This window comes from Anomalospiza imberbis, chromosome 7 (genome assembly GCF_031753505.1).
Source record: "Anomalospiza imberbis isolate Cuckoo-Finch-1a 21T00152 chromosome 7, ASM3175350v1, whole genome shotgun sequence".
In the NCBI taxonomy this organism is placed as follows: Eukaryota; Metazoa; Chordata; class Aves; order Passeriformes; family Viduidae; genus Anomalospiza; species Anomalospiza imberbis.
The window spans coordinates 16,618,005-16,639,583 of NC_089687.1; the positions used below are offsets into that span (position 1 = coordinate 16,618,005).

At 38.9% G+C, this 21,579-nt stretch overlaps 1 protein-coding gene across 5 annotated transcripts in view; it reads right to left on the minus strand.

Moving 5' to 3' along the window:
• RBMS1 (RNA binding motif single stranded interacting protein 1) overlaps positions 1-21,579 on the minus strand; it is a 92,747-nt gene that overhangs the window by 57,949 nt on the left and 13,219 nt on the right. For 4 of the 5 annotated variants that reach the window (XM_068195650.1, XM_068195649.1, XM_068195646.1 and 1 more), the window contains exon 2: positions 7,902-8,077. In XM_068195650.1, coding sequence (XP_068051751.1) covers positions 7,902-8,053 — 152 coding nt within the window. In that variant the 5' untranslated portion in view covers positions 8,054-8,077. The remainder of the gene's footprint in view (positions 1-7,901; positions 8,078-21,579) is intronic. The other variant, XM_068195648.1, reaches the window with a different exon arrangement.

Here is a 21,579-nt window from a genome sequence, read left to right on the forward strand (position 1 = left end):
ACTGAACTGAGGTAGTTGACATTTTCTGAATGTGAAAACAGGGTAAAATTTTAGGAGTTGTGGCAAAAAAATGAGGATCAAGGCTTAACATTCTGTGGAGGTTTTTTTAAAGCTAAAATTTCCTCAGTTACATATTTCATTGGAGGTAGCAGGATCTAAATTTAATTAATTAATTAAATTAATTTATTAAATCTAATTAGTTTACCTATATTTGCTACTGCTTTCATTCTGCAGGTAAATATGAATATTCATTATGTGGGTTGCAAAGTGTTATGGGCTGTTGTTTGTCAACCCTAACTGTTGCTCAGCAATAATGTGGATAAAAAAAGGTTAAAAGCTTATAAAAAAATTAGTGGCCTTATAACATGCCAACATTAGATGGCCCAATTTTTAATTTCAAGGAATTAGCATTACAGAAATCAGAGCTAAGGACAAGGAATTTTTAGGAAACAAAGCCAAGACTTCGCAAAATTTCTACAAGTTATGTGAAACCACAGGAGATATTGGACACTGGATATGAGAATCTGCTTGCAAATACTGATCCTGATTTCTACGCTGGTTTCCTGAAGAAAAGGACAAGCTTGATGTAAGAACACTGAGGCCAAAACCAACTTGGGCTCTAAGCTGAGTCAATTCTGGACTGGTTTCTGTTTGAGACGCCTGCCTAAGAGGTCTCTGACAGAAGGGGCAGTTTTTGGCATCATGGAACCCACCAAAAAGCCTAATTAGTACTTGTTAACATTTTTAGTAGTCCACTGGAATTAAACTATCCCCTTCAAAATGTTCTTGAATTACTGGTTATTCCAATGAATAACTGCTGCTATCACTTCCCATCTGCGTCAGGTCCCTGCCATTGTGGAGCTGGGGACTGGGACCCTGATCAAAGACATTCCAACAGCTGCCACTGGACATTTCTTTCCTGCAGCTCTGTGGTTGCATGTCTGCACAACAAATACCCCGTCCTGTACTACCAAACCAGCTTCTTGTTTTCCAATAAGAGATCTTCAATGGTGGTAACTTTTACCAAATCTGTTTTCCTAGTGCTTCTTTTACAAGCAGCTGCGGCTGAAACATTCCTTCCACTCTCTTCTCCTCCCTCGCCCCCACTTCCTCAAGGAAATTCCATGGGCTCACCATTCCTCTGGCCTCACACTGCAACAAAACTCTCATCTCCCAGGGGACAGAGAGTTTTGCAATCACTGGATCTCCACATCTGCCAGCACAGGGCAAACACAGAGTTCGCATCTGTATTTGGATTACTTGTTTTTTAAACAATGTGCTGAGGGGAACTGCTTTTAAGTTAGCCTAAACGAAATACTGACTTAGAAAAACCACCATCTTTGATTAATAAAAAAATGGAAAGAGAAAATTAAAACTATATTAGTTTTAAATTCGAGGCCAGTCAAGAGACTATCTGGATCTGGAGGACAGGACAACTTTTTTACTTTTCTCTCAACTACAATTTCCCTGAAAATATCTATGGGTCCCTAATAATATTCTACATGAAAGCATTACTGTAAAAAAACACTCTGAAACTTCTCAGAGAGAATTACAGTGTAGATTTCATTTGATCATGAATGTAAAGCTGTCTGAATTTTATTTCTAGCTAATTAAAATCCAGATATTGAGGGGAAGATAAAGAGTCTTCCTTCACATCATGCCAGGCTAGACACTTCATGACATGACTGCTGAAATCCGTTGCTAAACAATAAAGGAAATGACTATTTAAACCAAACATCACATCTCCAGGCCAATCACAGTTCCCATGCTACTTGTTGTGGCAGTCAAGCCCTGACAAAAAGGAGCATTTCAGCCTCCATACCAGGCCTACATCTCTCTGGTGCATCTGGAAAAAGGAACACACAATAATGAATTCTATTTCTTTACAGCTGTAGAAATGAGATACATATTTTTGACAGCAACTTCTCAGAAGATCACCAGCTCAGACAGAAGCCAGCAGAGCCGGTTTACACACCACAGTGGCAGGCCACTCCTCCTCATACAGTTGGCTGGTTGAGAAAGCGGGTGCATCAGCTGGGCAGAACGCAGTGGAGATGAGCTGAAGCGGGTCCCTGGGTTCCTGTGGGTGTTTCCCTACCGTGTTCCACACCACTGCACAGGCAACAGCACTGGCACAATCAGTGAATACATGCAGGGAGCACACCTCCACCATCCTTGGGGGTACGTTTGCTCTGAAGAGCAGAACTGAGTGAAAAGTGCAGTTAAGGAAAACGTACTGCAGGTAACACAAACCCCAAAGCATGCCATAGTCCTTGAACAGGGAATAAAGGTAAAACATGATGCTGGTATTATACAATTGAGCTGAACAGTACAAATCACATCTTGCTCAATCATTAAGGAATCTATCTTCTCCTAGAACCAAATGTTATTCTGTAAACCAGGTGTTATTTATTCAGATGTGTATGCAGTCATACTGTTTTTAAAAATGCACACATAACTCTGAAAAAAAGAAATTTGCAGAGGGCTTCTTTCTACCCTAAAAAGGTAGAACAATAGAGAGGCTCCTGCTACAATATAATCAGTATTAATACTGTTCACAAAGGGAACAGTTTCAGAGACACTGATGTATCACATTTAATTATATGATGTGAAATCATATTCCACATAATTATGAATCCAATACCTCACTGCAGCCAGCAAACCATAAAAGAAAAATGCAAGAAAATGGAGAAAAAAGAAAAAAGGAATAAATAGAAAATACTCTAAAGAGAATTGGAGAAGTTAGCTTTGAAAACTTCCATTCCACTTAGCCACACCATTTATCTAAAGGGGCTGTGTTCATGTGCTGTAAGTATTTCTAAGCAGCAATGACCTGCCCAGATCACTCTCCCAAGGAGTTAAATGCAAGAGATGTTCAGACTATTTTCTAAAGTCCAGCCTTTTTTTTTTTTCTAATGAGGTATGCTGAGTAAAATTAACAAATTTCTTGATCTTAAGTGACCACAGTGGTGCCAGTTCCCTGCTACAGTAAATGCCTGAGCTCCAGTTCACCTCTTTTCAGTCCTAAGTATATTTGAAGGAGATGAGAAATGGCAACATGGGAGAGGTCACAATTACACAGCAAAGAACATGGAAATATCAATATGTTAATGAATGTCACATAACAATGAAAATACATCTTTTATTAAGAACAGGGCACTGAAACAACTTTCAAGTTATCTTGCCTGAAAACAGGGAAACATTGGAGTATATAACTAAGTACGTTTTGAAAACAAATTTGTATATCACAGCTGAGTCATATGTTACAAGCAAACCATTAGCCTGCCAGTTGTTTTAGCTATGCCTGTGTTCATGATGCTGAGTATTTAGCAAGGAACCCTTAAACAACTCTCAACAAGACAGGTGATTTCAGAATGCACATATGCAAAGGCAGTCACTGCAAGGTTCTGTTTCTGTGTGCAGACCATTCTGGCACAGAACAATAGCCTGCTGTGGTAATTCTATATTTTGTTATCTTAAAGCAGCTGCTTTCCTGAATGTAATACCATTAAAAACCCACAGTATGACCCTACAGTGACAACTTAAGGGGGAAGCCAACTAAGTGAAACTGTCCAGAGGAAAAAGCGATTTTAAAAATATCATATAGACTACAAACAGCTTGATACAAGCAGCACAGTGTGAGAAATCAGCCTGGAAGAGAAAATACCAAAGGGTGGGCTGACCAGATGATTTATGCTGAACCGAACAGAGGAGACTTGGGTTAAGCCTCAAAGCTTGAAATCTCACCCAGGGACTGGAGATTGTCAGGAGGATGAAGGGTCTGCTGCATCATCCTCATTTAATGATGTACATCTCACAAAAGGAGGTTTCTGGAGAAACAGCATTACACAGACACAATGCTGCTGCAGGCCAGCAAGTAAATCATAAGCTAGACAGTGGAAAGTACAGGGCTTTGGAACCATGTGGCTTCAGCATAAAGGTCATCCTCAGCAAAGCACAGTGCTTAGTGAGAGTCTGGAAAGCACCTAGAAAACATGTCAAAGCAAGTTACAAACTCCTGACTGAATCTGCTAAGACCCAATCACGTAAGTCCCTAATCAGATAAGCAGGCTCAACAATTTCAGTGAATAACTGGAATGGATTTACTCTTGTATCTTCAGATCCAGATATTCAATAAGTTAAAATAAATTACTAAGAGTCACCAAATAAGAAATTACAGCTAAAGCCTAAATAATATATTCAAAACCCATCTGAAGAGCTGAAAAAAGCATATCAAGTACTGATATCCACACCAGAAGGGAGTGCAATTAAGCATGGCTGAAGTAAACACTGTTTCAGCAACCCTGTCAAACCAGCTCTTCATGGCAGAGGGTTGCTCAGTGCAGCAGATCGCATGTAATGGCACTCCATGGTTGTGAAAAGAAACCACACAGCAGCGTCAGGCAGCTTCCTGCAGACTTTCCCAAACCACACTGGCTCCTGTCCTCTGCTCCTGTCCTATTTAGCTGATTGCTCCTGTCCAGCCTCCCACAGAAAAGAGGATCTGTGGGCCACTGCATTGATTGCTTTGGCTACTCCCACATACCTGATGGGAAGCTCTTATGGCCAGGACTGACTCACATCATGTCCCCCTGACACACTCTGGTTCTGGGCTGACTGTTATGGCATCCTTCTGACAAACAATACCTACTTTAGTCCTCCCCACACTTCTGCCTCTGGCACAACTGATATGAAGAAATTTGGTTTCTCAATGCAGAACTGGAGAAGCAGGCTCAAGTTTGAATGAACTGTTCAGGAACATGGCAGCTTCAGTTCCCACACAAAACCAGAAATATGCTCTGAAAAACAGCCGTGCTCCCAAACCCTCACAATAAAAACATAATGTGCTCTTTTCAACTAGGAAAAGAGGAAAAGAGCTTCACCTAATAGAAAAACAGAAAGGACCAATCGGTTGAAGGTGGAGACAGATTTGTGGACACATATACTGACAAACTGTGCTCTTGCCAGGAAAATACTTTTCCACAAAGCTGGTGAATGTTTGTTCACTGTGTTCATAAATACTGCACAGCTGTGCTACAACAGGAGTGCAAGCCCAACACTTCCATAATTGATAAGGGATTTTTCTAGTGATTCACCAAAAAGAATTAAACAAAGTAAAAACATGGCCAAAATTAGCACTGCTGTCACGACAAGAACGAATGAAAATCCTGACTAAATCAAATAAAAGTCACAGTGTAACAATCCCCCACACAAGAATCCTGTAGATTATTCGAGCTCGTATTCTGAGGGATTCTGTCTAAAGCAATCTTTCTCTACTATAACTATCATTGAAAATAACTTTTCAGTAGAGTATATATGATACAAATCCATAATGATCAGAAGGAAAAATCTCTGAAGATGGGATGTTTCTGGTACTTGCAGTGACAATCACGTTTTTCAACTATTATTTCCTCAAGCCACAGGTGTTTCTCTGTTGTGTCTGACATCAGCCAAAAGACACAAAACAAGCCAGTGACCTTTTTATGCATATCCACCAAAAGCTGCTTATTGCTAGCTAGCAAGATCATTTCTACAAAATGCAGAGCAGCCTTTCTACCCATTCTTAGCATCAAGCACTGCAGTAGACACCCTCTTAGGATAGCAAGACCCACTCTATATGGAGAAAAGGAGCTAAAATTACTCTAAAAGCCTCTCAGTAAAAACTTAGGAATTTGGAAACGGCTAAAAAAATATTTCAGAGACCTGGAGTAAACAACAGACTCTTCATTGACTTCTGTGTGTCCAAGATTCTATCTCCATTTATTTTGTACTACCTCAGCTTGAACAATGAATATGGCAGGTTCACTTTCAAGAATATCTTGCCTTCTACATCCCAGAAGCTTAGGCAGATTTATAAGAAGGAAGAAGTTTGCATCTGAACTTCCCATGGTCTACAAAAGTAGATAACTGAGCTTTGGTGAACAGAGAGAGTGCTGTCATTTCTATTTTACTGCCCAATCCAGTTAGTTGCTAAGGGATTATGTTGTACAACCTAAAGTTTCTGGACATCTCACTTGCTTCCTCAGCAGACACTGAGAATTTTGAGACAATCTCCTTTCCTCTTCAGTAAAATGCTTAGGAGGGAAATATCTCACAGGAATAAATGTCATGACCTTCCACATCTGTAAATTCACATCAGAATTGATTTAACAAGTTCATGGCTTAAATCAATTCACATCAGAATTGATTTAACAAGTCAGGAAAACTGGCAAGTTTTTACCAGTTCTTTATATATACAATTTATGCTATTACAACTACAATTATATATTGAACAGCAACAACAAAATTGGAATCTTTGGTATTTAAGAGGAAGGGGACCAGTTACAGCAAATTATTGAAAATATTTTTTTCTAAGCTATTCATGCATCAATGACATCTGAGACTGTGCAAACCAAAGCATCTTCAGAAAGAGATTAAGGAGCTATAGTAACCACTGCACAAATAGTAGTTACTGGGGTGGCTCCAGTGCAAAATAACCTCACAGCTCTGTCCTAACATAACATGAGTGCATAGGCCAAGGTTTCTTCATCAGTTCAAAAGACAAAAACAGAAATGAAAAATCCACTTCTGTAAAACATGCATTTGCAACTAAAATTCAAGTTACAAGAGGTCATTGTCACATGGGAAGCTGTAAAAATGCTTAATTTATCAACAAGCCTTTTCAAAGATTGATTATCTATTCTCTTCTCTGCAAAACACAAGGATTTCATTTGCTGTTGGAGAAATGAGCAAATAGAACTTGTTTCTTTAAAGACCTGAGAGCAAGCTATTTTTATTATAATACTAAGATGACTTTTATGTGACTACTACCCTGCAAGACCAATTTCTTTAAAATTAAAAAAGAAAATCCCCTCTATAAATTAGGTATCAGATTTTTTGCAATATTTAAAACCAAAGGTACTTCACACAAGCTTGGATCCAAAATGTACAGGTTCGCTATCGAATTTTCTTACTTGTGTTGTGTTCTATTTATGTATACCCCTAGTTAGTTATCTGCTAAATGGAACATAAAATTATTTTCTAAATTTCAGACAGTAGCATTATATACAAATATTAATAATTCTTCCTCCAAAATAGACAGATTTGGATGTTTTCCTACATGTAGTATTGAAAATTTAGCTGAGTACTTTTGATTTCAAAATAATCCAGACAGTGCACTATGACTTTTAGAAGTACTAAGACATTTTTAAAATCCACTAAAACATTAAAGGCAGATGATTTTAAACAGTGTATAAACAACCCAAATGTACAGTTTTTTGATACATAACCCATATTTGAAAGAGGCACATGCTGCTGTAAAAATTAAAAAACAGAACAAATAACTCCCATAAGCAAAAAATCTTAGGTTAACAACGTTGTCTAAAAGCCCTCTGCTAAACCAAGTCTACCCAGAACTTCAGCCACTAGAGAGGATTCTTACATGGACCAGCTATTTTTAATATTAAAAAAATAACTGTGCAGTAAAGTACAGCCATAAATTAGTGCGAAACTAGGATAAGCTTTCAAATGCACATTGTAGTTTACAGTGATTCAGAACAATTACTCAAGTTTGTACCAACAGATTATCTTAGCAGTGAACAGAGGAGATCCTCTATGCAGGTTCTCAACAGCAAGTTTCACATCTAGGCATTAATTTTATCTGTGATTTCAACAGCTTTTATGAAAGCAATGAGTTGCTTCAGTTCACTACTGTATTCTCACTTTCTTTGCTTCTCCAAAGCATCAAACAATCTTTTCCTTCTGATTGCTAAGAAAGTTGAAACCTGCCACCATATCGCAGCATGAGGCTGTTTGTTTATGAATCTGGTTTTCTTCCCTCATAATCCAAACGCTCATCTTGGGTACCTACAACAAGCCTTTAAAGTATGACATTATAATTGACATTTAATCGTAGTACTTACGGTTGGCATAGTTTTACCAGGTCCTGATCAGTGGTGTTTGGAGGCAGTGCTCTGATGTAAAGGTTAGTTTTACTTAATTGATCCCATCCTGAGTTGCTGCTGCTACTACTGTTGTTATTACTGCTGGTGGTGCTGGGACTAGGAGGAGCCATTGGGTGGGCTGGTACAATGGACTGCTGCAAAGGAAAAAGCACGTTAGAGTAAAGTACAGGTAGCAATCACAGCATGCACATCAGCTACAGCAGCCTGGTTACCATTTGGAGCACTGTGTTCAATCTGCTCCTAATTACCCACGGATTTTAAATACAACTGCTTTCACACCACATTTGGGTCGGGATTCACAGGCACATCCTAGTATCTCCAACCACTACTTGATGCGTGACACAGGGTCAAATTATATATAACCTCCACTGAATATTACTCATAGGATTTTATCACTCTTCATTGTGTCATCTCATGTGAAAATGAAGTAGGAACTATCGTTCCTCTAGGTTCCAGCAGGTACAAAGTTTATATCACTATGACTGTCTCACAAGTCAAATTGTGGCAAAGACCATGCTCTTTCCTTAATCTATCAAAAATACAAAAAATAATTAGAAGCCTCTTTTCTATCTCTTCTGGCTTTTAGTACATCATATAATACTGCTATTATTTTTTACAGCTAGAGGAGGAGCACAGATAGCTTAAGGAAAAGACTTTAAATGAATGGTGTGCCTTGGGAGACCTTTCATACTGCTCTCTATCTCCATATTTGTGGATTACTTCACAATTCTCAAGAAAAAGGCTCTATATAAAGGTAAAAAATTCAAGTTTCAAAAGGAGAAAAGCACACAAGCACTTCAACCTACTCCTCAAGGTATCTAACGCTATTGCTCTTAAAATCAGACCCCAATGGAACATAAAAACATCCTAGAGGAAATCTGCAGTAGAGAAATCATTTGCATTAAGAGAAATATAGCAGGGCACTGTACAAAAAGTACTATGAACCTGTCTGTGGTGTGGTAAGAGAGGAATACTTCAAAAAATATACTAGAGAACTGAAGCTGCCTGTAAACCTCTTGTGACTACATGGTTTTCACTGACAAAGTGGCTGCATGTGGCTCCTTTCCTGCAAAAGCCTGAGCTTCCACCACAAACTCATAGCAAAGAACCGCCCGGTGAATACAGAGGAAAGGCACATGAGGGGGAAAAACAAAATGGAATATACAATGAGATGTCAATCTCACTGAGTAGACTCACTTGTACCCACCCTAGTGCCACCCTCTTCCTTGGATTAGTACAAACAGTTGTATGGCCACAAACTGAACCAAAAAATGATCTTCCCTGATCTGGTACACCACATGTGGGCTTTGGATTACGCAAAAGCTTTGGCTGTCACAAGGCAGGGAGCAGGAATGTGAAGGCAGAGAGGAAAGGATTAGAGTTTACCTCTGTTTAAAGCACCCATGAAACTACACACAAGAATTGTGAAACTATTTTGGAGATAACCTCAAGAAATTGGAATGGAAGTGTGAGTGGGAGAAAAGTACAAAGGCATGCCTTATATCAGATACTTTATGGTAATTATGCGTTTCTTTTTTGTGTTTCCCTAGGAAGGTTTTGAAATCCTCCAATTTGGCATGTTGCAAATTTTATTATGCAGCTATAATGGCCTGGAACAGCCAACTGCAAGACTTGCTATAAAATCAACATTGAAAAGCAGTAACATTGTTGCTGCCTAATTTAATTGAACTGAAAAATTACAAAAAATAATGAAATACATTCCTGATCATTTAGCACTTCAAAACGGAGTATTAATATTTCATTGTCATAGGGTTAGAGATTTTTTTTTTTGTTTTGGTTGTTTTTAATAAAGATTTTTAGAAACATCAAATCTCATCCAAAATATTTATATTTGGAATTGAAGCACTGATCTAGAATTTCTTCCAGGGAAAAAGATTAAATGCTCCCTTCCAAGTTTGCAATGGAAACATTGACAGATTTTAACAATAGCAGCACAAGTCAGTCTGTCAGACCACTCTTCTTCCAGTAATGCCAGGCAATTATTTTTAGGGTTACAAGCAATGCAGAATGACAAAGCAACTAGTTTCAAAACACTTTCACAACAGAACAAACTTAGTCTGGCACAGTGAAATTTTCTTCAAAAAGCCTTCAGTGAAGTTCCCAAAATGCAAACAGTGATCAAATGCAAGATTGCTATTTACAGTTTCAAAATGTGCACATACAGCTGCCAGAAAACTCAACATACACATACCTGTCTTCATCTAAACTGGTTTATTTCTAAGCTACAACTGAAGGCTAAGAGCCTCTATTAAGTTTTTCAGTATCTTTGGTTTGGTCTTACTTTTACTTCTTACAGAGTTTTTTCCTTAAAATTTTTGTTTTTCTGTGTTATGAAGAGCTGGAGTTTTGTAAAATCTTGTCACCAGCTGGCCAAAGGCAGGAGAGGAAAATGTGTGTCTGTGTGTAGAATCCTAATTCTGTCTGTCTGTAAAACATAAACACTACATTCTGAGAAATTTAAACTTCTATTTAAACATGAAGACGTTCTAGTGCCAGTGGTCACATTAGAAAATGATGGGAATGTAAATGTGACTATAGTTGTCTTCCTAAGTTTACAGACAGAAGGTTTTCCAGTGCTTCCAGAGAGACTCAAACCTTCACAAGCCTTAAAGGCTTTACAAAACACATGTGCTGGGTGTCCTGCAGCTCTCAAAGCCTGCAACCCAAAGCCAGCCATTAAAGGGACAGTGACATCTTAAAGCCATACAACTAAAACACGTTTTTTACATTAAAACTTTCATTTTAAAATCTGAATCACTTTTTCCGCTCTGTTCCTCATCGACGACTACTTATAAAAACTAAATTATAGAGGTCCCTCTGTTGTTCAAAGGGGCCTTTTTTTCCAGTTGCTCTTGCTGCAAAGGGTTGGTTGGCAGTGCAGCCGCGACGCCGTGACCGCGCTGGCGGAGCCTCCTACGCTGACAGCGCAGGCCAGGAGAAGAGTTTGTCTGCTGGCGTAGTTGCATCACCTCCCCAAACAACATCAGCCAAGCCGATAAAAGCTCTCTTCTGCCTGCACAGCTGCATCCACACCTGGGCTTTTGCCAACATATTGATGTCAGCGGGGATGTATGACTTTTTTCCACACCCCTGGCTGATACACAGTGCTTTGCTGGCAAGACATTCTGCAGAGGAGACCTGGCCAAAATTTGGGGTTGTTTGTTTAGAAACAGCTTTCACAAACCTTAACTGAGTGCTCTGTCTAAAACCTGAAATCAAATTTGAAAAGTTTTGGTTTACAAACTGTAGTTTCTACTAAAAATTCATATCAAAAGCTGTTCTTAAGTTTTTACTATATGGACCTTGCAATAATTTGCAATATTGTAACATACACAAAAATACATTAATTAGTTTTTCTTCGTAATCATTGCATCTTAAATTAAAACATAGAACTTAAGAATAGGAGGAATGAATGTAAACAAAAGAACATTACTTCTTGTGACAATATTCCTGTTCACAAGAATTACCATGGTCACACTGGTTTGCCATTTCCTCCTTAGTTTTCACTCCAAGAGGTAATTAGCAATCATTCTTTTTACACAGCAGTTTCCTTCCTGTCATCTTCCACAAACATCTAAGCAAAAAAGGCCAGTGACAGAATAATCAGCCCATCTGCTCTATGATCTCCCCAGCCCATTCTGGAAACAGCTGTGAGGAGCCTGCTCTGAGGGACCTTTCCTCCAGCCCTCCACAGCCCCACCACAGCAATGGGAAAACCACAGGTACTTCTCAGGAAAACAAAAAGCTCAGTGACTGAACAGTCTCCATGAAGTGCCTTAAAACAAGGAGAATTGTCTGCCTGTGTTTCATTCTCTATTTGAACTCCAAATGGGAGTAATTCCAAGTACTGAAAACTAGCTGGAGAATATACTCATCTTATATGAGCCATTCCTGTCTTTCTTATAAACCACTCTATGCTTAAGGACTGCAAGTAAATCAGAGCAGGATTTTGTCTACCTAGGAACAGAAGAATCTCTTTGCTGTCAACAGACAAAAAAAAGACACCAAACCAAAATGGAATAACCCCAAGAAATTCCTCTGACCTGGAGGTTGAAAGACACTGATCCCTGCTGCCTTCAGACTACAGAATTCCAACAGAACTTCAATGAGCCTAAGATAATTTGGACAATGACTGTCCCGAAACAGAGTATGATCACTACAGTAGCTCTCCATTTAAGTCTCTAACTTTGTGCAATAAAATATGCATATAAAGTTATACAACATGCTAGCATTTAATTATGAGTTTAATCACTCAGCCAAAATTCCTAATGGGAAAAGTACCATGACTTTTAACAACAGAGTTCTCACACATCTACTCTAAATTCAAACCATAAATTGCAGCATACATTAACTATCAGATTTATCCAGAATTGCTAATTGGATCATCTCATAGTATCAAAATCTCACCAGCAGTGTTTCCCTAGCTTTGCTCAGGTGCCTAAGCTACAAGCACCTGATTACCCTACCTGACTTTGCCCAACCTTCCTGATTTTTAAAGCAGCACCTTCAGTAACTGGCACTGATATAAAAATTACCATGGATTTTCTGTGGATGTATGCAACAGTGAAAAAAAAGCATTAAATCTGGATTTATTTTTTGTTAAATTGGGGGTTGCTTGTTTATTTATTAATCTACCTAACACTTTAGGTTAGAGAGAGCTTTACAATGAAAGCAAGGGCTCAGGAGAACAGAAGATGTCATACCTAGTTGAAGAAAGACACTGCAACACTTTGTGCACAGCTTAGGAAATAAGAACGCATTCGGAATTAAATCATGTCCCTAGCAGAAAGAAGAATTCTAAAGTGTTTAACAGAAATGAGTGTTCATGGATGAAGACAGTTGCTTTATTACCTTTCTTTAAATAAGGAAACATTAAACCTTGATCACTTATTCTAAGCCAGCAAAGTGACAGCTGCAGCGGAGATGCCATTTTGAGTGTCCTGCACTATTCTGTTTCATGCTTTTCTACATCATGTCTGAAACATTACAGCAAGCAAAACTGAATTTCTGGAGGCCTCTCCAAGTTCAATTCTCAGTGGACATGAGTCAACCAGCAGAAATCGAAAGCTTTGCTGCTGCTTTACTCACATCTCCTGCCTTAGGGTAGCTTCTACAGCTGTTCTTCTTTAGTCTGTAAGCACTTGTCACAGGAAGATTCAACAACCAAATCTAAGCATTTTTAGCATGACACCAGTATAAAGAGTATCTTAGAAGCTCCAGACTTCTGCTGAACATCTCCTCAGGTGGGAAAAGCCCTGATACCTGCCACCTTTTTCTCCTTTAAACCACTGACCTTAACTTCTCCTTGCATGGGTAAAAAACATGATCTCATAGCGACACTGTAAGAGTCAACAGGACTATTCCAGAAAGGGCTGGTGAACTGCACAAGGCAGAAACTATGGATACTGCATTTTGTGATCAGAGTTACTTGCATACCCAGGATGCAAGCCCATTCCATCTTTCTTTAGTGGTGGTGACAGGTGTTAGTGGCTCAGCCACATGGAGCAGAAACAACTACTGGGAAAATGCGGGACCCTGAGGGTGGAGGCTGGCATCAAGCAAAGACTCTGCCTGTTACAAAGTATCATAGGTAGACCAGGAGCACCTGAAGATCCAGCCCTGTGTTTCTCCCAAAAAACTGCTCTAAATGTTCCATGTCTTGGTATGAAAGAACTGTGTCCAGAATACTACAGTTGGGATTACAGCAACAATGGACTGCAATAAATAGGATGAAAATTAAGTAATCAAGGAAAAAAACATATCACACTGAATAGGGAAGGCCCCTTGCCTTAATAGATAAGTTTTAAGAGGAGCTTTACAAGATAAAAATATAGGTTTATACCTTTTTTCTTGCCTGTATGTTACAGCCAAGCCCTATGAAAACTGTTTTTCTAAATACAGATAACAGTCTTTTCCATACTAAAAGGAAACAAAAGGAAACAAAAACCATACGTGGACAACATCATGCATCTATAAAAATAATAATAATAATAATAATAAAGTTATTTTCACTCTGATATTTGTTTTTAGTTAACATTCTCTTTCTTCTTTGTTCTTTAACTAATTTGAACTAATTTGCCAGTAAGAAAAATGTTTTCCAGGGAATAATTTTTTCTGAGCCATTTGAAGAAGCCCTTCCTTGAAATACAGAAATGAGTGAATGGGTAGGTACTTCTCGCAGCTTCCTTTTTAAAATATCTTCATGAAGAGTGGCTCTACCAGCAATGAAACAAGATGAAGTCTAGCACAAACCCCTAGTCATGGCTCCTAACAATTTCACCTCTAAACTCACCCAATTATAACCCAAGCTCATTCCCCACTGAGCTGTTTTGCTTCCTTTCCTCAGATCTTATGGCAACATAGCAGGACTGAACCTGTTCTCATCAGAAAGCAACAATTACTAAAACCAGAAAGTATTGAAGCAAACAATTCCAGCTTGTTATAAACAGTCACATTTTTATATTTTGACAGGAAATGAAACCAGTATTATTTACATTACACATTTAAAGCTTAATTCAACAGCAATCTTCTGCTAGCACTGAAAGAAAGCTCAAAAATCTATCTATATCTTTTCCATGAAGACACTTGAAGAAGTGTGACCATAATCCTGGCCACATTGAAGTATATGACAAAACCCACACTGATGCTCCTGAACAGATTTTTTTCTCCAAGAATAGGGTGTGGAGAATTTTTTATTGTTATTACTCAAGGAAAAAAGCTTTGTAACTTGGAGTTGGCAGGCAAGATGGTAACAGTAAAGCAAGCAATGAGCGCAAGAAACTCCTTCTGGTTCAGGGAGCTCTTCTAGAGTCTCAGCGATAAATGAAAAAGCTTCAAAGTTCCCAGGAACTCACTCTATTGACTTTATCCCTTGTCAGGGATTTTTCAGTGCTCCATTGACTGATTCCCCTAGTTTAGAGACAAATAAAAAGTGCAAAATACACAAACATAGCAACAGCTCAGCACAAAAGCTATCCCAAAGGAGAGCAAGGGGAGTGCTGAACTGGGCTACATCCTGCTCCTTTCCAGATGTCATGAACCCTCCCCTTCCCCTTCCACCTGCTCATCATGAATCACAGCATCTGTCTTCCCTCTCAGTTTTATACCTGGATTTCCTGGACAATCCCCTGAAACAATACCTTGGTACCATGCCCTAGCCATGACAGAATTATAGACACATATAAAGAAAAATACTTAAGTTTCTGAAATATGAACAAGCAGCAATTCAACAGCTAGGCCAGACTTAAAGAATCTGAAAAGAAAGTCAAGATGCTGAAGTACCCGAAGAAAGAGAGCATGGCACTAAGACCTACCAGACAGACAAAAAAGCATGTATACGTTTTTGTGGTTAGCCCTTCATGGAGCAGTAGACACAAAAGAATTCACTGCCAACTTCCCTCTTGATTCTAGTACATACACAGGCCTATTTTCTTCAGTGAAACCAGCCAATGCTTTTGCTCAGGATCCAGAAAGCACAGAGTACTGAATACCTAGACTATGCTGAAGTTTTTGTTCCAGCCTGAGGATTCAAATTACAATTAAAAGAAAACACATCCATTTTCAGAGAGGTGTAACTTGCATACCGATGGTTTATGCAAGCACCTGAAAGGTAGCAAGTCCAGTATGTGACACTGAATCCAAATAATAAAAAAATTCCTCCCTTGCATTACACATCTCTTGGTACATGTTAATAGTGGGGTATAAAATCTGACAATGTTCTCCACAACAGGAAACATTCAAGATACCCTTCATAGGAGAAATGCTTCACCTGAAACTGCAATTAACTTAGAAACTCCTGGGTCATGCAGTAGTTTAGACTCGATCACATATGGTCACATCATAGCCTGCAAATCACATACAGCTCACAAGCACTTCAATGGCATCTCAGAGGACAGTACTCATGGAATTAAAGCAAAAAACTTATTCAATAAGCTCTTCATAAGCATTAAGAGGTTCATAGTGGTTCCTTTGCATTGTAAATAGGACTCTGCTTTAGCATTTATTAAACAGGAAACTCCTCACTACCTCCATTTAAGAACTCTTCAGATGTCAGCATACTAAGATCTGAAAATAAGTAGTAGTATTCTCTGACTGCACTCATAGTGTAATGGAAGAAGTGGGACTTAAATGTATGGAAAATTAGAGACATGGCTTTATCCTGGACATTTTTTGGCTCCCTTGTAGGAAAATACAAGAGAGCAGGTAACCATTTCTCTAAGTAAATCCCACAAAACTAAGCTCTGGCAGTGAGACTCCTGCACCACATCAGGCAGTTACTTACATTCAGAGGACAGACTCTCATTAGAAGAATGCTAATCTCCAGCTCTACTGCTGTTCAATTGCTTTGTCATTATCTGTTGTGAACTTTTACTTCCAGGGCCAACAAACACGCCTATGGACAATATTCAATGTGATCAAAAACATGCTGCTTTCAAGAGCTTCTGTTTGTGATGTTTAAAATACAAAATTTTTATGGTTGTAGGCAGCTACATTTTTAATTTCATAAAGCAGTAAATATGCCATCTCTTTAACTATAAGGGATGCTATCCATCACTCTATTTTGGAGGTTAATCCAGCTAAGTCTATATATCTCATAAAACTGGTTAAAAAGTAGCAGAGTGTGTATACAGACATCTTGGCTTATTCAAGAACTGCCTGAATATCTGTATTACAAAAGCTGACAGTACAGCAAAAAGACAAATAAAAAAGTATGAAAGAATGTTTGGCCAGTCTTTAGTTCTTTAAAATAATAAAGAAAAGCTTTAAAAAAAAAAAAGTTTAAAACTCTGCACAGAAGTTTCTGAAATATTATTCTTCTTCCATATTTTATTACACTTTAGATTTCTGATAAATCCATGCAAGTATTATCACTTATTTTAAAAGTGTCACAGATTTCATGACGCACACAGGAGAATTTTGCAGGTTTTTAAAAATTATTTTTATACTTCTTTGTCCTTTTTTTATTATTTTCCAAACTGTTGGCTTTTCCCCCAAAAACTACAATGTCACCATTCTGCTCATCTGGCTATCCTACCCACCCTCCCTCCATAGACAGCAATTATAGGATAGGAATGGCACCGCATTGAAGATGCATGTCAAAAGAAGCATCTGCTTTTCTGGCAAACTCCACATTGTTGGTGGCATTGGAATTATTGCTATACTGTTTGTCACAGGGTTAGACCACAGATGGCTCTTTTGGCTCACATGGGATCCGCTATGTCATTTTCTGTTTATTCAAGTTAAATAAATTAAAGAACTTGTGCCCGACCGTGCATGAGGGAGTCAATTCCTATCAAAATCCCTTTGTCTGTGATTGCTGATTCCTTATGGGCAACATACTGCACCCAGCATAGCAGCAGCACTGTTCCTGTGAATCCCTCTGTTCTATTCCAAAGAAGAGAATGGATGTTCTTCCTGGTGAGGCCATTACACAAGTATTTAATAGGTGGCCCAGTCTATTCCTGCTGCTTCCTTTGACAACATCGATGGAGCAGATGAGGCAGCTGGCTCTGGCCCTTTCTTCTGCATTCCTCATCTTCATCTCCCTGAGAGACCACACCCTCTTCACCACAGCCAGCATCTCTAGCTGTTGGAAAGATGGCATATCAGACAAAAAAAGGGTAGAAAAAGCCACTTTTATAAGACTTCATCATCAAGACTGAATCTGGATGCTCTTCAAGCTACACAACTGATGCTAAAGTACAGATCACTTTAGATATTTTATCTTTCCTACTCACTCTGGAAATGTTTTCCCTTTTCTAAGTGTCTCCAGGCCTAACTAATGTAATCAGGAAAGAACAAGCTGTTGTAGATACACTGCCTGAGTGCACCACAAAGGTTACTGTAATTCTGATTGCAAGAAGGTCCCGTTCTGTCACTCAGCAGCTCGCTATGCGCCTATGTCAAGTAACAGTTGAACCAGCATCAGTGAGAACAGCATCTTGCATCACTTTCCATGGGAATAAATGACTCCTCCATGAGCTGAAGAAAAGGAAAGCAGACTTAGAGCATCACTGCCCTTCCTGGTTACTCCACTGCAATTATTTCCATAGTCTTTCACAGCATTTGCCATAGAATTCAGGTCAGCATGACCTGTGCTGGATGGAAAGTCCCATTCATCTTTTTGCCCCTCACTTCTGAAATTTCAAGAAGTGTCCTTATGGTTTTTATATTCTGCAATATGATAAAATGCAGCAGATACAAGTCATTATAATCAACACACAAGGAACAGGACATGCACAGCATTGCTGGCAAAGGATTTAAAGCAAGTCTCAGGTATAACCAGGAAAGTACATACCAAATTCAAGAAACACTAACAGTGTTAAATTCATCAGGCTTTCATATCCCACTGCCTTTTACAGTCAAGAAAAAGGGAAGCACAAGACACTTATTTCAGCAAAGGTTAAAGTGACTATCAACTACACTTCAGCTAGGAGCTTGTGCTAATTTGTCATGGTATTTTGACATTTATGCGAGTCCATACTCCATTTATGGAGTATGAGACTGTGTTACTGCAAGTGGTGTATGTATACACACACATTATATATTTTTTATATCTGTTATTTATATATTTATTATTATTTTTATATATATAGTCTAACACTGAACTTGTAATTTCCTATGGGAGAATGCCCACACCTCCATAAATGTGATTCTCCTCCATGGCAAAGCCACCAAACTGAACAGAAGCAGCCAGGTATCATTAAAATAGCAATACAGTTTTAAACATGTGCAAGATCAGTAGAAACTTTTTAAACCATCAGACTCATTATGTGAGGAGTTGTCACTTTTCAGCACTTGCACATATCGGCCTGGTTCCACTCTCATCCAGTGGTTCTGCATTCATTTGCACAAGCTGAAAATCAGTCCAGAAGTTTTATAGACTTCAGCACTGCATAGAACTCACAGACCAGAAGACATCAGTGTTTAATGTTGGCAAAACTTCTTTACATAGGGCTTTTCTACAGAGCACCAGGGAGCAAACTCTGCTTGGTCTACATGCTACAACACGTACACCAATTTTCTTTGGATTGTAATGAGACTGCATGCAGCATGTACGAGACTGCAAATGACATTCCCAAAGCCTTCTAAATGACTCCCAACTCTCTCCAGTTTCCTAGAATGAAATGTAAAAGCTCAAATCTCATTAGAAAAGAACTGGAGTTTAACTTCATTGCTTCTAAAACGTTTGCCTCCTGCATCATTTCCCATTTGGGAGGGGAGTGTGGCCTCGGTAGGGGCACCTGGCTGCAGCGCCCGCAGCGAGGGTGTGACACAGCAGCAGATTTACCAAAGATTTTCATTAGTTCAACTGCATCAGTGCAGTTACACACACAGTGACACCTCCAGGACAGACAAGATCTAATTTGTGCTCCCATGGAAGGCAATGAACACTGCAGTGCTGTAAGTTTGCCTTATACCCAGCAAAAGTGATTCAAAGTAAGAGCTGAGAAAAATCTGTGTGCAGGCAGCACCGAGGACAACTGTTTCCAAATTTCTGGGGCCAGTGGACACCATGCTACTTTTGACATTTCTCAGAGATGATCCTGCACCATTAGAGAACCATACTAAAGCCCACCACATCCAGCCTTTTTGGCCAAATGTTCACTAGAGCATATCCAGCATAGCTGACATTAAAAGTCCATTTTCTCCATGTATGATGTAATAGTCACACACAAGATACCCTGTGCTCTTCAGGAAAAAAGGAGTGCTCTTTCATGCTTGGAACAATTTGTACAACTTTATCCTATGTAGCACATAGAGATTTACACCCATGAACAGGCACTGCAGGACAAATTACAATCAGTTTAGCATGACAAAAGCAGCTATGTTTAACTCTTGTGCCCGAAAAGATAGAAACAAGAACAGCTCACCCAGCCAGTAAATGCTCCAGACAGATACCTAATACCACCTTTCCCGCAGCTGCTACTGCTACAGAAAATGCTGCTAAGATGGTACAGAAAACTCAAGACGTTCCCAGTTGATCAGGAAACACTAGCAGCAGAAAACACAGCTTGACAAACAGCAAGAAATATACACAGTTTCTCTCGTGTTAACCCTTTGCCCTTGAAAGGGTGTGTGCTCAAGTATACACACAAAGCAGTTCTACATACATTATTTTCGAGCTGTGTATCCCATATATTCAAATCTTGAATTAAATTACAGGCTGTTGGAACACTATGGATTAAGTCATTACCACCTAATTTTTTTTTCTCCTGCAAGCCTTTATGAGCTTTTATCTTGAAATCATCTACTACAAAGAACACTAGGAAAATGTTGACATTTGGACAGTTTTATCCTGGAAAAGGCAAGAAAGCAATAACTTTTGTCTTTAGATAACTCCAAAATCCTAACCTACTTGGTTAGGATCGGTTTAGCTTCTTAGAAGTTAGAGGGAAGCATTTTCTGCTCACATTTCCCGTCAGTATATCTTTTTCCCAGTACACAGTGGCTATGCTCTCTGACACATTTTTCTCTTTCTCAATAGACAATTTTTATGCACAAGAGTGAAAAAGGAGCATTGCTTCATTTTTAAGGAGAATTTTAGATGTTACAGTAATACAAAAATCACTTGCTTTATTACCAGAATGCTTAATGAAGTGATCACTTTTCCAGCATCATTTCAGGGAACTGGGACTAGGATACTCCAGAATACAATGCTTAGTAGAATACAAATACTATTTAACCCCATTCAACTTGGATCAAGCAGGGTTTGTTAGCATTTGCTCAGCATCAGTCTCAACAGATCCAGCCTATTTCTAGCAAAACCATTCTGTTGTTTAATGAAAGCCAGTTTGGGCATCCGTGGCCTAGAGAAGCTGATTTTAGGCCTGTTTAAAGCGCAAAGTTGCTGAACATTCAAGACAATCTGTAGGTGAACTCTTTTGAATTTTAAACCCTAGAAAATAGGAGTATGACACATTTAAATTAGAGGAAGTAGCAGTAGTAAGAGAATCTAACCAGTTAGTAAATCTAATGCTCTTTATGTGAAGTTAGGAAAAATGTAAATATTTTCCTATATGTAAGTGATGAAGGGTACACAGATGAGAAGGAGTTCTTTCATACATTAAGGCAATTCACTACAATACTGTGAACACAACAAATCGGGGGACTTGATGAAACGTAGCAAGGAGTTTGCTAAAATCAGCATAGGAAAATCCAGCATGTGAGCCTGCTTTTATAGATTGCAGTCTGCTTCTCCTTACAAATAAGGAAAATAGTATTCCTTCAGTAGGATGAAATTCTCAAAGTTGTAAAGGTAAGCTTTTAATTAAATCTGAAGAGTCATCCATAAAAATAAGAGCAAGAGGGCAGGTAACTTCTGGTGGAGCTCCCTGGCAGATGTCTAGCTGCACATTAGGGATTATTTGCCTGCACTGACCTTTGATGGCCTGAATGTAGCACCAGGTCAACTAAGAACAGCATGGAAAGCTGAAATCTTTCAAACATTACTGATTGGATGTGTTAGCATGGAAATTCAACTCCTGATAAAGTTGTCAAGTAGAAACAGCACTTTCTGAGATATCTAGGAGGTGCAGATAATGAAAAGAGTGGTACAGGGATGTCAAAAAAGGGTGGCTAGATCTGCTGATAAAAGGGCTTTCTTTGGTGCAGT